Source organism: Fringilla coelebs, assembly GCF_963513975.1.
Source record: "Fringilla coelebs genome assembly, chromosome: Z".
Classification (NCBI taxonomy): domain Eukaryota; kingdom Metazoa; phylum Chordata; class Aves; order Passeriformes; family Fringillidae; genus Fringilla; species Fringilla coelebs.
Genome location: NC_140031.1, coordinates 57,239,747 through 57,257,515, shown reverse-complemented (window position 1 = coordinate 57,257,515; position 17,769 = coordinate 57,239,747). Strand labels below are relative to the sequence as shown.

Sequence of the window (17,769 nt, the reverse complement as noted above, 5' to 3'; positions counted from 1 at the left end):
CATATAGATGGGACTATTCTAGCAAGCATGAGTGTGCTAAAATAATATTGTCAACTAACCTTAATGTAGATACATTGCCATCACTGTCATTTTTATATGGCATTTTACATACACAAAACTTGTATTTTTTCAAGTCAGCGTTTACTTTCCTTGAACTTGTTTTACTTTGAACGCACATGGAATTTGTCAAAAGGCTGCATATTTTCAGCTTAGTTATGCTAACCCAGTATTCCATTTAAAATTTTAAGACAAAGTATCATAAAAATTGTGATAGGTGTACCAGTTTTGCCTATAGCTATATATACATAGAATTTTGCCTGTAGTTGTATAGACATATAAAGTCACAAAAAAGCAATTAGCTATTCTCTAGGATGAAAGCTTGCTTAGCAAATTTACAAGAGAACTTACTGGAAAAATTTGAAGCCTTTCACAGTAGATCCTTTACTTGTAAAAAGGTTCTTCAAATCATCAACAGTAACAGAAGGCCTAATTGAAAACAACAAAAAACAAAAACAAACTCCCCTAAATTTGTAGAAGAGCACAGAATAATAAAATTGTAATAATATCAAGATCTTGATTTTGGCTTCTAAACTAGTTTTTGCTGTTTAAATTTATCTCCATCAACTCAAACACTTGAGCTCAAAACACTTGCATTTACTCTACATTTTAGTATCACATTATGCTAGAAAAATATTTTAGACACTATTCTTTTTCATACAACCCTGTTTCTTTGTCAGTAAAACTCAGATTGCAAAAAAATCTCCTAAAAATCTTAAGGAATACATTTCATCTTGCAATTTGTGCAAGTGCACATCCCATATGTTCAATTTTGAAAGATTTTCATTTTACTCAAAAAGCTGTTTTCAAAGTGTTTTATTTACTTTCTTACTGTAGCAAAATTTGATAGTTTCCTTTTTTGCTCCCTGCACAGCTACCAAACAAGAGAAGCCTGTAAAACCTATGTTTGGCTGTTACTCCACACACTACTGATAATATTCTAGACATAAAAAAGATTATTTCAGTCTTAGAGAGCACACGACATACTTTTTACTTTCTCACAACTTGCCCTTCATGTAAGAGATCGGAATTTGTAGAAACTGTTCTTTAAAAAGTGTTAGAATTATTAAACACCGTATCTATAGTAAATAACAATGTCCACGATAAATTTGTTTGCATGTACATTACCTCAAAAAATACATCTTTAGCCTTTGTGAAAATCTGTGACACATGATTTAATATGTCAAAAACCAAAAGCATATAAAATATTTGACAATAAAATATAAATTGATCAAAACTCAAAGAAGATAATTCCTTTAATTATCCTCTCTGCTAATGATGAAAACGGGACAGTTAAAGGATTTACTTATTGTTAGTAACATAACAGAATGACCCACAGCAGAATAAATTGTAAAAGGCCAAGGAAAGAAAACCAAAACTTGTTAGACTTTTTAACTTGACAACACCACCTAAAAAATATCTTTCCAAGAAGATGACACATGCAGATACTCACGGGATGTTGGACAGATGCAAGGTTGCAGATGGAGGAAATATATTTTGGAAATTCTTAGAGCAGGGATTCTTAAAGCGATGTAAAGGGCTATTGCTATAGTCCTTTGTCAGACCTTTGTCCTCTTGTCCCTCACGAGGAAGTTGAATTGTCTGATATTTTGAAAGAGTAGCATGCATGACCCTTCCATAAAGCCTCTGTCCATTCAAGTAGTTGATAGCTAACCAGTGGAAATGTAGTTTGAACAGGAATTAATGGAGGGGAAGAAAAGACAATTCTTTGAATACTAATACTGTCTTCTACTTAGTGTCAGATTTCAAATTCTAAATTTAAACTGGAACTTCCACATCTACCAGGTGGGCTACATCACAACATTACATTTTAAAAAGGTATAAGGATATAATATAATCTCCAGTTCAAATGCCAAAAAAATGCATAACAGCATTTCAATACTGATGAGTTGATCATTCTTAAATAGGTAGATATAAATTACAGGAAAATAATATAATGTATTATTAAAATAAATGACAGGAGAGTTGTATGTTTTAGTTCTATTATTTACTAGATTAGAGTCAGACTATTTTTTTTAAAACCACTAAGAGTATTATCAAAGTTTGCATGTAGTAATGCACCACAATGATGAATTTATTTGTTTATGCTTGTCACTGACAGATGAAAAATTCCTCCTTTATATTAAACTCATGTTAGCTTGAAGCATAACTGTAAAAATCAGTACCTAATTGAGCTTGGGTTGCATCTGCCATCTGAACCAAAGCAATTCCTCTTTTCTTAAACATGATTTTCACACGATGCACGTCACCATACACACCTGTGGAAATCCAGAAAGGAAATTTTTTCAGAGCACTACTAACTAAAGCACAAGGCCAAGTCTGTTTATTTTGACTAACATCAATGTTACAAAAAATAATACCTCATTAAACAGATTAGTTAAAATATTAGTTTAAATAAGGAGAGTTTTAAAGTTTGTTTATTTTATTCTGGGGCTCATAAGTGGAGGAAAATTCCCCAGATCCCAGTCATACCACTGCATGTTTATGTTCAGTTGTAAAAGTGCTCTTAACTGAGGCATATTTAAATATTATTTACCCAACACTGTCCCCTGCAACTAATGTATGGCCCAATTCTGTACAGCATTTCCTCTGATGCAACCTCTGTTTTTTCATCTTACTTTTCTTTCCCATTTTTTCTAGTAAACAAATTGGACCACACACCACAATTCTTCTGACACTAACTGTTTTGCCATTTTGGTATCTGTGGCTTTTAAGTAATGACTCAACTTACTGCCATTTTAAAACCAGTGCATTTCCTGGATGTGCACAGAGCAATGGAGTTTGAATTAACCAGCATGGGTCAGATTAAAAAAAAAAGAACCACTAGCTCTGTGGTTTGTCAAGGTGTATTTGACATATCTTACCAAACAGGATGAAAAGTCCATAAGGTGTGATGGCCTGTTTAAATGATAAAATGAGTACGTTATTTCTAAAGCCATGCAAATGAAGACATCTATTCTATAAGTGCATGGTAAACAAAAAGAACAGAAGAGATGCTGCATACTAATACATAAACCTGTACCTCCAAAAGCCATTCCCTGCAATAATCAGTGTATGGCAGTCTTGTTAATACACATTTACTTTGCACATGTAAAATATATGTAAACAGAGCAACACTTCAGCTCATGCATTTTCATCACTCAAGACTCATTCTGTCATGCTGCAGAAGCTATTAATTTTTTAAGTAGCTTCATTATTTGACCTTATCCTTTCTAAGCTACCTGCTCATTCTGTGAAAAGAGTGAAAGACATTGATTAAATTAGAAATAAAGCATTAAAGAATTCCTTTGTATTTTGTAAACAACAGACAATACCAACAAAACTAAACCCAGTTGCTTCAAAATGTGTTTGCCTTGTCTTCAATTTTTTCCCCATCCCGCGACATGGCCATGACATTCTAAAGGAAGACTCAGAGAATTTAACTGTTTATATATTAGGCATATAGAAAGTGGTATTTAAATTGTATTCAATTAGAAGCTGTGAATAGAAAGATAAATACTGAAAGAAATTTCTCTTCAGTGATTCTCAATACAAACCTTGTATACCAACTACCAAAGAAGACAATTTACAATCTAATGCAGCCAAAATTTTTTCAGCTGAGGCAAAGGTTTTGCCAGTAATGAGTTCTAAAAATATCTGCATATCAGAAGCACTACTCACACTCTCTAGCCCTATTCCTTCACAACTCAACTTCTCAAATGTTACCAAATATACCTAAATTAGTCAAAAAAGCAGATATTGCAGGCTAAGCATAAGGCCATACCCATTTATCATCAGCATTTAGTGGCAGAGAACAATTACTATCAATGTAAAATCTAAATTCATCAAGAGTTTATTCTTCTGGTCCAAATATTTAAATTCAGGATGGAGACTTCTGTTTTTAAATAGAAATTTCTTATTCAAATGAGACTGAAATATTTCTACTTAAAAAAAAGGGGCAGAGGAGAATGGAAAACAAAACCAGATAATTTAAAAGTCATGAAGAGATGTTAAAATGCACACCGAAACCCTGCAACAGGAGAGAAATATGAACTGAAATAAGGTCAACCAGATTTTCTATACAGAGAAAAAGGAGTGACAGGTGTCAGACAACCAATACTGAAAAACAAGTACTACAGAACTGCCAAGAAGTATATTTCCAACAATTAGTGCTGTAGTACATTCTTATTTTTATCCTTTTAAGAAGTTGGGCATTACTCAATACATTGATATCGTATCATGCACTACAGCACCAAGTTCTACATGAATTCTTAGCTGTAATTTGTATTATGTAAAGCATCAATGTCCTAAAAAGAGCTCTGACCTATGCTTCACATGTGCTTATTTTTAAGAGGCATGCTCCTCCTTTTAGATTCAGAAAATAAGCAGTCAGCTGCAGAAAGCACCTCTGCAACCATCATCAGAAACTTACTGATGTATTGTAAAATTACAGAAAAAGTGACTTGTCTTACAGCCCTGTGTACAGCTGGGTTTTTGATGCTTACTGTGAATTTGGCTGTTAGTACGAAAACAGAAACAGAACAATTACTTAAAGAAACTGATGATCAGATTTTTAAACATCAGAATATGAAGGGAACTTAAATTTTGCCAACAACTCCTAACAATTTTACAGTTAAGGAAATATATGGAGTGTGTGCAACAAGAATTTTTCCTTGCTGCAATACAACTGCTTATCAATAGTCAAAAAGAATTGTGTTTTAAGTCAGGGCCCTGGTAAAGCTTGTTTGATTTTTTAAGAAAATGTATATTGCTTTTAATTAAGAACTGATCAGTGTTCAAGTAACATGAGGAAGATTATAGACCAGCCTATGTAATTGCTATTACAAAAATAACTTTCCAAGCTGTCCTTGGTAATTTTACTGCCACCATAGGAAATAGCATCAGTATGGTACTATGAAAAGTGAACATGGGCACTTACTAACTTTTAAAAATAAATGTAGAGTGATGTCAATGACATAATGTACCCGTGTTCTTTTTCTTCAGTCTCAAAAAAGTTGCAAAACTAGAAAGATCCTACACATGTTTAGAAAGGTACTTGATTTGGCATGCTTTTGTTTCCCTTTCTGTGTCCTCCTTTCCATTTAACTCCTTGTTTTTTAAGCAATGTAAGGAAAAATCCTTTGCCTTCTTTACAGATAAAAAAGCACACAGAGAAGTCATAATAACAGAGATATCAGTAAATTATCACATGTATGTTGTTTACATCTTCAAACATTTCTTACAGTTGACCACAGACTTCTCTCTAATTACTAGCTACACTGCTAACATAGGGTTCTTAAAGTAAACTGTGTCAGGAAGCTTTTCACTGATGGGAGTTTTTAAACCTCACCAATATTGCTAACTACCTAAAAACAAGTATAGATGTGTCCTGCTTTTTATATTTTCAGCATAGAGAATTTTTTTTATTCCTTCAGCTAATGTCAGTTTTCAAGGATTCTGGCAGCTGGCACAAGGTGACACATCAGTTCCACCAGTCAAACTTACTTCAGGGTTGAGGTTGCTAACTAGTAAAACGGAGTTTCCTGGAATACCAGGAATAGTCATATGTCCAGGCGCTGCTGATGCGGTGACCGTGAGAGGACCAAGTGCTCCAGGAACAGGCAGAACAGAAGGACCTGGAAAGGTATAAATAGCATCACTTGACATCTCAGAGTGGGTAAGGAAGAATTCACAAGCAGGTTATATTTGACAAAAGCATCAATATCCAATTTAAAAATGATTTTAAGGAATTTAGTTATTACTAGTATCTGACCAATAAAACAGGAAGCACCTCCCTTTCAGAGAAAAAAGAAATATACAGCTAAGCAAATAGACCCAAACAAAAGGGGACATAAATTGCAGCCCAAGAAAGAAAAAAAAATTCAGCACACAAATTTATCCCATGCTAGAAAGGGAAAGCTCACAGTCTAAAAAAACCATGTATTTATCTCTTGATAGCCAGAAAAGTGGAGACTTCCCTCAATTTGCTTTGAATGTCATAGCAGTGTTATGATTCTGAGAAAAAAAAATGCTCAATTTCTTCTCTTGCAGGTAATCTTTATCATAGCATTTAGATTCTTTCCTTATTGAATGATAAACTACATCAGGATATGGTTTTTATTACAGAAACTTATTTTATTGAGTATATATATATATCTGAGAAAGACTTACAATTACTCAAATTAATACTGTGCTCTGATTTCTGTATTTTAAAACAAATGTCTCTGAACAGATGTATTCAGATAAGCCACTGACATAACTACAAACACCACATTTTTGGAAAACAAACTTACCTGCTCCCTGAGGAAAGCCCAAGGCTGGGGCAAACCCAGGAGGCCCTGTATATGATGGAAATATGGTATTTTGGGTAGCTAGAGAGAACAGATAGATTTTTTTAAAGCAAATTTTAAAAGCTTTAGAAAAACAGAAGAGATTTCAGCAATCAGAATCAGCTACCAGTATTGCTATTTTGACTTTATATGCACTTCCAGATGTTTATAAAATTTTTTGGGTTAAAACTGATTGAAATCCAAGATTCTATGTTGTACAAAGACAATTTTCAGCCACTTTTGAAAGCAAATTTTCTAGTCAGCCTCAACATTCCTCTCTAAAATGAAGTCCAGGCAAAATGTAAATTAGAGAAGTTTGAATAGGAAAGCACAGCAGAGACTAGTATCCATTAGAGCCTGTGTTCAATGATTGCTATTCACACAATGGACATGTATTCTAGAAATTTTCTGCAAGTAAATACAGTCAAAGATGTTTTGCAATGATTAGATACAACTCCTGAATACTAAGATCAGTATAAGCTTAATAATACAAACTTCTACAACTAATCTGAGGTTCTGAATTTTACTAGCTGCTGAAATGCATAAAGCATATATATTCTGCTTTTTAAGGAGATGCACTTTCCCAGTTTGTGTAACTTTATACATAACCAGTGTTTTTTATAGTTCCCCTGGAAATCACAAGCATTAACCAGATTTGGAATAGCAACATATGGAGAGTCCCAGCATCAAAGATAGCTCAGTGATTTCCACATTAGTATGCGGAGTCAAGTGCTACCCAGGGTAGCTCACAAAGCTGTGTTCTAAGCAGTTAGATACAAGCTTGAGCTGTGGATTTGTTCATATGTAAGGACACACCAGATTTTGATTTTTTCAAATGGGGCATGTATAAGTAGAAAACATTCTACAAACTTGGTAATATGTCTGTTTTACTACTAAAACCTCCACACTACTGACTAAAATATAGAGCTACTAACAAATGGTTATCAATAGGGATAATACAATATCAGAAAAAAATATCTATTATGAATTACAAAAAGAAATGTAGCAAACACCACAGATCAAGTATCCATGAATACTGAACCACATTACACCACCTCTTATCTGTGGCAAAAAAGTATCTTTCACACAAGAAACTGAACACATTTATGACACTGAAGCAAGTAAAGACATTTTTGAAATTATACTGACAAGTTCTGGTAATATAGTTATTAATCACTTATTCACAATCTGAGAATGGTAATGGAAACATTAATGAATAAATAGATCAAGAACTTTTATTCTGCCAAATAAGATCTGCATGTTGCATTCTGATACCAAAATCAGGAATGTAAAAATTGTCAAACTGAGCTAATGCAGAAAGATCTAGAATTCTTTTTGCCTTTTTTTTTTTTAATTAATTTGCTTCATGGCTATCTGCCTAGCTTTCTAAGCAAGCCAATTCAGGTATTTCTGCTCACTGGATGCAAGAACTCTTTAAATGCAAAATATGCACAAAATCTGTTTATAGTGCAGTATCTTTTCCACAGAAGGCAGAAGAAAAGTAAAGAAAAAAGAAGAAAAATTAGTTTCAAGAACAGTTTAGTTTTGCTATTAGATAACTTCAAGTCTACAATAAAAAGCAGATATATTGTTCTGACAGTTACCAGCTTTGTCTTATAATTCTACTTCAAAACTACATCCACTAGTAATAAGAAGTAGTGAAGGTAGTCACATGACTTAGAACATATTTCCCTCATGTTCTGTAACTAAGTTTCTCAGAACATGCCAATGACAATATGTGCATGTTGTCATCACTGACAGAAAGGCTAGGAAGCATACTTCTCCCTGTGTACAGCTATTTTTTATTGCTTTTTAAAATAAATGTGCAGCTGCTTCTATGAACATACCACAGACAAATTTTGGTACAGACATCAGACTATTCCAGCACTTCTTACTCTTACAGTAAAAGAAAACAAGGCTCCTAGCAATGAAAAGCTTGGGAGAGTGAGGGGGAAGATAGGGAGAAGTGGGGAGAAGTGTTCATGTGTTATTCTCCAAAAGCATAGTTATTTCTGCCCTACAAGCAAGTGCAGAAATAAACTACTCTAATTGTACTTTTCCCTTCCACTGACATTCAAATAGTGCAAGTCTAATTAATTAGAATATATTAGACTTGTAACAGCACATTTCTATAAGGCTGTATGGCATATTCCACCATCCTCCTCTGCCCCACACTGTAATGACATTTGTCCATTACCTAAAGATCCAAGGCCTGCATTTAAGGGGAGCAGTAAAGACAAAAAACAAGAAAGTAATGAGTGCAACTCACTTTCTTATTCTAATCTAAGCTAACTAACTCAACTATCCAAAAAATCAAACCAAACCCAGTATTTGTCCTAGCTGCCACAGAAAAGTAAAGGAAAATAGGGAATTATTCTCCCACACTTTTTACTGTGATAATCAATTGGACAGCACTTAGATACCTATTCAACAGCTAAGACAGTTCTTAGCTGTGTATTATTGATAATAGTTGTCATTAGAGAGAGAGAAAAATAGCTAAAATCATTCAAATTGTGTTGTGAGCGTTTCTCCAGTGTGACTTCGAGGAAATACTGTCTCCTCTACACCAAAATGACTTCCAAAATTCAAGAAAATTTCTTAAATTTTATATTTTAAAATATGAGTATAGACATATATAAATAAGTATAAAATTTTCGATTTTCTTAGTTTTGTTTCTTGCAGCACTCAACCATCTTAAAATAGCAACAAATAAGAACTAATACCCTCAAAACACTTATTTTCAAGCAGCTTTAGGCAACCAGAGTCAATTTGTGATGACTTCCATTCTAATATGCAATATTTACTATATTACCTGTACCAATGACACAATTTCACAGCTTTTTAGTAGTATTTTGTAGCTTTTTTACAAGACTTTAAAATTTGCCCACTAGTACTCCTCATGTTATTGTTTCAGATATTAATTTACCATGACTTCAACTTCATGCTTTCCATACGAATTTTAGTGGACACAGCAAACACAAATATACCCCTCTATGAACCTAATATGAAGCCAAAGCATAAGTGCAACATAAAAATTAGGATCTTAGCGTGTATTTAGCACTAGAAGCGATGGTTTCTTACCAAAAGGAGTAGATAAGGATGTCTCTACAGTTCGTTGGCCATCACCAAAAGGAAGGTCAATGCGAGTGAAATCTCGACTTTTGTCATTGTTGTACTTCACCGTTAGGTTAGTTAACTTGGAGAAATCAATACGCAGAGTGCAGCAGCCAGTGTAGATACAATGGCCATCCAGAGACTGAAGAAAAATAATTACATTTTCAGAGATAAAACACATAATGGCAGCCATCACTACAAGTTTACATTATTATAGCAGACTTTCAGGACTTGAAGGTGGTCTGTAAGAAAGAACAGGACAGATCTTTTAGTAGGGCAGGTTGGTATAGGACAAGGGGTAATGGTTTTAAACTGGGAAGGTTGATTTGGATTAGCTATATGGAAGAAGTTTTTTACAATGAGTGTAACAAAACATTGGCACAGGTTGCCCTGAGAGGAGGCTGATGCCCATTGGACAAGGCTCTGAGCAACCTGATCTAGTTGAAGGCGACCCTGCTCACTCCAGGGGATTGGACTGGATGACCTTTAAAAGTTGCTTCCAATCCAAACCACTCCACTATTAAGTTTTCACCTTGCAATTGAATCCAAACAGTAATTCACCTTCTGGTATTAAGCCCTCTTTTTCAACACCAAGTAGACAGTTATGCTGTGACTATCCTTACCTAAACCTCTAGTGTAGTCTACTAGTTAGTATTATATCAGTTTGTGTCAACTGGACAAAACACACCTTTAAGCATGACTTGACTTCTTATGTCTCTAATCTTACTTCTCTCCCACACAACACACACTAGCAGATGATAATAGGAATACTAATTCGGAAATTTTAACTGCATGAACTGACCCTTACATGAGAGACTCTCATGTAGGATCTGAAGCACAAGTCCCATGAGGAGTGCTGGAGGGAGCTGGGGTTGTATGGATTGAGGAAAAGAAGGCTCAGGAGAGACCATACTGCTCTCTACAACTGCCTGAAAGGAAGCTGTAGCAAGGTAGGAGTCAGTCTCTTCTCCCATGAAACAAGTGACATGACAAGAGGAAATGGGCTCAAGTTCTGCAAGGGGAGTTTAGACTGGATATTATGAAAAATTTCTTCATCAAAACAGTTATCAGGCATTGGAACAGACAAGTGGTGAAGCCACCATCCCTGGAGGTATTTAAAAGATGTGCAGATGTTGTGCTTCAGGACAGTTTAGAAGTGAACTTGGCAGCATTAGGTTTATCATTAAGGGTCTTTTCCAATATAAGCCCCAGACCTAGGCATGACTTCAAGTCAAATAACAGAGTGGACAGATCCTGTGCCTAAGAACACCCAGAAGTGGTGCATAATTGTTGCCCTGCCACCACAGAGGCACCCATCTACTGACCTGACCATTGGTCTAAAAAGGTCTCTCTGGGACTTGAATCACAGGTGTCATGAAAGGACTGCTAAAGCTTTTCTACACATCTGACTACTTACTACCTCCTGCCCCCTTTATATGAGAACTAAAGATGACTTGGCTGAAGGGGCAGAGGCCTCCTCAGCAATTTCACTGACAGCACGAAGCTGGGAGGAGCGGCCGAGAGCCCAGAGGGCTGTGCAGCCCTTCAGAAGGACCTCAGCAGCCTGGAGAGACGGGCACTGAGGAACCTCCTGAAATTCAGCCAAGGCAGGTGCAAAGCACAGACTAGGGCATGATCTGCTGGAAGGCAGCTCTACAAAGAATGTGCATCTTTGTGGACCACAAGAAGCCTGTGAGCCAGCAATCTCTCCTTGTGGCCAAGAAGGTCAATGGCATCCTGCAATGCATTATAAAGAGCATTGCCAGCAGGTCAAAGGACGTGATCCTGCCCCTCTACTCAGCACTGGTGAGGCCACATTGGGACTGCTGTGTTCAGCTGTGGGCTCATCAGCCCAAAAGAGAATGGAGCTCTTGGAATGGGTTCAGTGTAGACTTACAAAGATGATTAAGCAATTGGAGCATCTCTTTCACAAGTAAAAGTAGAAGGAGCTGGGCCTGTCCAGCCTCGAGAAGACTGAGAGAGAATATTATCAATGATTTTCTTTTTGACAGACTCATGCAGGTCCTGGAGTATATATGCTACAGATTTGTTTGCAGTTGATGATAGAGTGGTGTCCTCTTAAAGAGAGATGTCAAAGTTATTAATGTCCAAGTTATTAAGAGTGTTAGAATGGTGAGAAATAACAAAATTAACAGTCAAAATATTCCTAATGCTTCTTCTGTCCCTTAGCAAAGAAAACCCCCCAACAAACAAACAAAATCAAGCTGAATACATTATACTTACCATTTTGGCATAATATGCATTCATTGCATCAGCATATTGAAGTAGAGCTTGAAATTGATTGTTCTTATGGAACATGACAATCTTCAAGACAAAGCCAAATTTAGAGAAAATCTGTTAGGGAAAAAACACGGGCTTTAAGAAGCAGTGAGTAATTCATGCACCCTAAAAGCTAGCATTTAATATTCCAAATAAATTTCTGAAAAATATTTCTGTTGTGAGAGCTGGACAAAAATTGTGTGAACTGAGAATTTTGTTTCAGGTAAAAAAAATAATTAAAGAAAGGCTACAAAAGACAGGAAAGAAGGATAAAATTTCCTTAAAGAATTAGCAATGTCTAATCAACTAAACAGGGAAGGACAGTCCAAACAGGCATTTGTCAAGTGTCTGCAGATAAATTGTGAATAATGAATCAGAGTTGAGGTTTGAGACATGGACTTCACAAGTCATGTTGAACACACTGAGTTGGAAGGAATCCACAAGGATCATCAACTGAGTCCAGTTCCCAGCTCTGCACCGGACACCCCAAGAGTCACACCATGTGCCTGAGAGCATTGTCCAAAACCTTCTGGAACTCTGTCAGGCTTGGTGTTGTGATCCCTTCCCTGAAGAGCCTGTTGCAAAGCCCAACACCCTCTGGGTGAAAAACCTTTTCCAATCCAACTTAAACATTCCCCAACTCGGCTTCATGCTATTTCCTCAAGTCCTGTCCCTCATCACAACACTGAGGAGAGCAGTACCTGCTCCTTCCACTTCCCCTCTGAGGAAGCTGTAACTGCAAGGAGGTCTCCCCCCAGTCTCCTCCAGGCTGAACAGACCGTGTGCCCTCAGCCACTCCCCATAAGGCTTCCTCTCCAGACCTGGTACACTGCTGATTCATATTCAACTTGCCATTGACCAGGATGTGCAGGTCCCTTTTCCCTTTCTACAGTGCTGCTCTCCAGCCTCATGTTCTCTAGCTTATACACATGACCCTTTCCTATTTCCAAGCTAGTTTAAAGCTGTCAACAAGCCCCACTACTTCCTACGTGAGAACACTTTTTCCCCTCTGAGAAAGGTACATCACATCAGGTATCAGTGGAACAGGTGTTGAATAATTATCCCATGGTCAAAAACCCCAAAATTTATTCAAGTACACAACAGAGCCACCTATTGACCTGATGGATCTGTCTATTTCTATCAATATTATTCATCGTTACTGGAAGTCAGTTGAGATGGGAACTGCAATCTGCATTTCAAAGTATCCACCTTTATGTTCTGTACATTAGACAAGTTCTGCAAATCTGTTGAATAAAATACAACTTAAATAATTGATATGCTTATTAAGACCCAGGGCCTAAACTAGAAAACAACAAGGAAAGAAGCAAAACAAAGACTTTGATTTGAACCTACCCCTATATTTTATAATCAAATGGTATTTGATTTATTACAAACATAAGCATTGCAGAAATACTTTTAAAGGCTGAATTTAAATATATATACATTCAAAATGAGAGTGTGCATTACATGAAGGTGTTTAAACAAAAGCAATGCCACCAAGAGTGAGGACAAAAGTAAAGCTAGGACGTATTATGCAAATGCAGGAAAAAAAATGTCCAGTCAAAGAGGAAAGGTGAGTTTGAGAAATACTATTCGTTTTCCTACAAACTGTTAGAATCAATGCAATGTCAGGAAAGCAGAAACCCCTGAGAAATATTAAACCTGCAATGGAAAGAATACTTAGATAAGTATAAGTATCTCTTGCCAACCTCTTAGGGCCAAGAATCAGTTATACAAGACTAATGTCCCAACCATTTAGACCCAGTTTCTCCATCTCTCAGAAACAAGATTTTAATGCTGAAGTCATCACTTAGCAGAAAAAAAAAAAAACAGAAACAGAAACCAAGATTTTAATGCTGAAGTCATCACTTAGCAGAAAAAAAAAAACCAGAACAAAAACCTTTTCACAACAATTCAAAATTAGTCTTTGAGTTCCTGTTCATAAAGCACTTCCTCTTAAGAAATGCCTAAATACAGCTTCTCAACATGTTTTTCCATGTTTATCCAGAAAACTTAATAGACCTTTTTAAGGTAATGAAATTTAGTGTACTCCTTCCTGTTTGATTTGAAACCTAAACACACTCTATGTTATCAACTTTGTTTCTGCAAAGATAACACTGAATTTTCAGCTTCTTATGATAAATATTTTAAGGCAAATTGTGATTAAAAAAAGTTAATTTTTGACAGGCAAGACAGCTTACAAAATACAATCCAAGTATGGAATGACAGCTTGCCTACTAGGGTTCCATAAGATACTATACTTGTCAGTGAAAATACTCATTTTCATTAACCTTACCGCACAAAATAAAAGTTAGATTGGGCACAAACTGCTGCTTTAATTAGAGGAATTGTCCCCTATTAAGAACTCCAAATAAGATCCCTTTTCAAATATTGCTGAATTTTCAAGACATATTGGAAAAGTAGTTGAGAGCAATTAAAATACTGAAAATATATATAGGGTGCTGCATTGAAGTAGACTAAAATCAAAGGAAAGTAAATTAATATTAATTTCCTCTTTGCTTTTGCATTCTTAGAACGAGTACAACTTCCATAACCACAGGAGGCTTGTTCTGAGGTTATTCTGAATGCAGCAATAATCCTAAACAGCTGACATAGTATTTGCACAGGCTGGGTAATGAGTGAGCAACAGTCAAAGATACATACAAAGGTTTAGATCCAAGTGGCAACTAATATGTACACTAGTTAATCAGTATCATGGTGAGGTGATACAGAGAAACAGAAAATTTTAAGAATTAAGGGGAAAAACAGAGTGTTGCTAAAGACAACTATTGTTTGAGATCTTTGCAGAGCAGGAAAAGAATCTCTAGGACTGCAGGTTCCTACAAAATTATCCCAGTTATTCTAAACTGTATTACTTAAGAAATTCATATGTAGGGCATGGTTTTTACTTCATAAATTACTATTAATTACAAAAGTTTCAAGTATGAAATATTTTGCAATATTTGTAAAGTATCAACAAATATTTTGGACACAAAGAAGTGGTCTTAAAGTTATTATTTTTAAACTTAGAGCTTTCAACAGCATAGCCCAAACACCTAGCAGAAGGTGTAATAATGTCTTTCATAACTACAGCCTACCATTATTCTAAGCTTACAGAGGTAGTCAAATGCCATTCTAAAGATGAACAATCAAAAACATTTGATTTTAACAAGCAATTTGCATATTACATCACTTGGACTGAGGTATAAAAGTAAACATAAAACCCTAAACATAAAGCAAACTACAAAGGTTACTCAGCAGAAAGAGTATGAAAATATGGATTCACAAGTTCATAACATTCAGTATTTCACTAGCTCATCAAGAAACCAGAAATAACAGTTTAAGTTTGTTGCTGCTTCCACAGCAAGGAACTAAATGAGACAACATGAAAATCTGAGTACTGAAGCCCTGTTTACTTGCATTTCATTTACATACAACTATTTCAAACCTAGATCCCCCAATTCAGGAAATTATTTTAAAGAGACAGTCCTCACTCAGAAGATTCAGGAACAATGCATTAAAAAAAAAAAAAAATGGATTTACAGTAGCAACATTGGAACAGATCGTGACTTTTGTTAAGCAGTCCTCATTACCTGATACAGTATGTCTAAAGTGACAGGACAAAAAACATTTTCAACAATGATTCGAAGAACAGAACCATGACTTGGAAAGACACCACCTTCAGCAGCAAGAGTACTTGTAATACCCAGGTTTCCATGCTGCACAGCATTTGCACATTGCGGTGCAGGTTGGGATCTCTGAAATTAAGTCATAGTAGAGAGCACAGTTATTTTATATACAAATTATTCATACTGAACAAAGTTCTCTTAAATGAAAAGGACATAAAAAATAACTTCATAAAACCATATTTCCTTCATATTATTGATTCAAATCCCACATTAATAAATAAATAATTACTTTCCATGCTCCTCCCTTACAACTAGTCAGTGTAAGTTACAGAATTACAACTATTTTTTTTGTTAAACTTTTTGTTAAATTTCGTAGCTATTTTTCTTTGGTTCAGTAAGCTATTGTCATTCTAGACATTTGTCCAGCAATATTATAGATGACAATATTGTAATATTGTGATAGACAAAACAACCAGTCAGCATACCAAAAACTATCTGCTCTGCTTTATTAGGATTTACTTCTCTTCAGGAATTAAAATTTGGTTGGAATAAGCTTAAACCTGTACATCCTACTCTTCTTTCAGAGCAAATCCACCAACCACAAAAAATAGGTTCAAATTTTACTCCTCAAACTAGACTTCTGTAATTACATAAGTCTCTTCACTTATTTTTCATGGGTTTTCCCCAAACAGGTTTTCATACCTCCTGTGACTATGGAGAGATATTCCTTTCCAGATGCAGTATTGTGACTTAAAGTCATGTCTCAGCTACACTATTTCTTTGGAAGACAGATTAAACAGGGCACATGGTACATGTTACCTAGTTCCAGAAAAATATAACCCTGCAAAATAATCTGTACTTCAGGGTTCAGCCCAGGAACTAGGACAGTAACAGTATTCAGGTGCTCTCCTAGGGTCTCTAATTTAAATTTTATCTAAAACTCAAATTTAAGTGCCAAACACTTAAGCTTATTTTCAAAAGTAGACAGTGCTGTTATAGAAGAAAGCAAGTGCCACACACCAAGTTGAACATACTCAGAAAGAGACCCAAGGAGTCTTATTTGCAAATATACATATAGTTTTCCTGAAGCTGTTATGTAAACCACATCCTTAAAACAAAGATCTGGTAATTTGTTTGGTTTTGCAGATAATAAACCAATACAGCAATCTTAGATGAGAAAAGAGACAAATAATATCTACCAGACTGACAAGCTTGCAAGACTTGTGTGACTTTTGTGCCAGCACAAATGAATGATTTATGCCCAAATCACTACGGTCAACATTCTTACAGACAGACACATCACAGTATATAACTTATGTATCTAAATGGGAGGTCAGTTGAAATTCATCTAGGAATCCAAAATCCAATATTAGCCCCTAGGGTACTCTGCCAGTTATTGGAACCCAGCTTTATGCCATTGGTCACAACTATTTCAGCCTTTGAAATCACTTCACAGTTTACTTAATTAGACTTCATTTATCAGTTCATCTATTCGGATGTTATTGGAAACAAAACTGAAAATCTTGCCAAAGTCAAGATAAACAACATCTCCTTGTCTTGTCCACCAATCCAGTCATGTCACCATAAAAAACCATCACATTGGTTAGCATAATGTCCTTTTAAAAAACATATGCTTGACTACCACTTTCTTCTCCTTAGAATGATTAGAGATAGTTTCTGGAATGAGTTACTCCATTCCTTACCACGGAACCAAAGTGAGGCTGATGAAGTAGTGGTTCACCAGATCTTTCTTTTCATCTTCCTTGCTGTCCTTTCTTAATATAGGACATGGAAGGATTTTCTTTTTTCTAGTCCTCAGTAACTTTTTCCAATTGCCATTTTCGAGATTGGTGTCATTGCCATGCCAATCTGTTCCCTCAGCATTCAAAAGTGTATCTCACTAGGGCCATAGACTTTTTGTTTATCAAATTAATTTAAATGTTCTCTATTGTGATTCTTCTCTACTTCCTTCAGCAAGACTTTTCCACTCTTCTCAAGTGCAAGTCTTAACCACCACAGGCTGCCGCGAAGGCTTTTGGTAATTCAGCACTCTTTTCCACCTCCTCTGTCCCTGCCCCATTCAGCAGCAGGCCTACGTATTTTTTTAGAAAAAAGAAATCTTATTTCTACTGCTGATACACCTCAAGGAACCAAACTTGCTGCTTTTCCCATCCCTCATCAGAGACAATTCCATGTAGCCTTGACTTCTCTAACCATATCCCTACATGTATAGATAATGCTCTATAATCTTCCTGAGGTGCCAGTTCATGATTCCAACTTTCCTATGCCTTTCTTTTATGTTTAAGCCAAATCAGGAGCTAGCTCCTTGTTCATACAAGCAGTCCTTCTGCCACCTTCAC

General features: G+C 35.7%; 1 protein-coding gene across 2 annotated transcripts in view; it reads right to left on the bottom strand.

The window, feature by feature from the left end:
• The window catches only part of PTBP3 (polypyrimidine tract binding protein 3), a 48,169-nt gene that overhangs the window by 10,957 nt on the left and 19,443 nt on the right, over positions 1-17,769 (bottom strand). For both annotated transcript variants that reach the window (XM_084225160.1, XM_084225159.1), the window contains exons 6-14: positions 15,374-15,538; positions 11,745-11,855; positions 9,468-9,642; positions 6,351-6,428; positions 5,563-5,693; positions 2,943-2,976; positions 2,244-2,336; positions 1,511-1,727; positions 409-486 (exon numbers count right to left, since the gene is read on the bottom strand). In XM_084225160.1, coding sequence (XP_084081286.1) covers positions 409-486; positions 1,511-1,727; positions 2,244-2,336; positions 2,943-2,976; positions 5,563-5,693; positions 6,351-6,428; positions 9,468-9,642; positions 11,745-11,855; positions 15,374-15,538 — 1,082 coding nt within the window. The remainder of the gene's footprint in view (positions 1-408; positions 487-1,510; positions 1,728-2,243; positions 2,337-2,942; positions 2,977-5,562; positions 5,694-6,350; positions 6,429-9,467; positions 9,643-11,744; positions 11,856-15,373; positions 15,539-17,769) is intronic.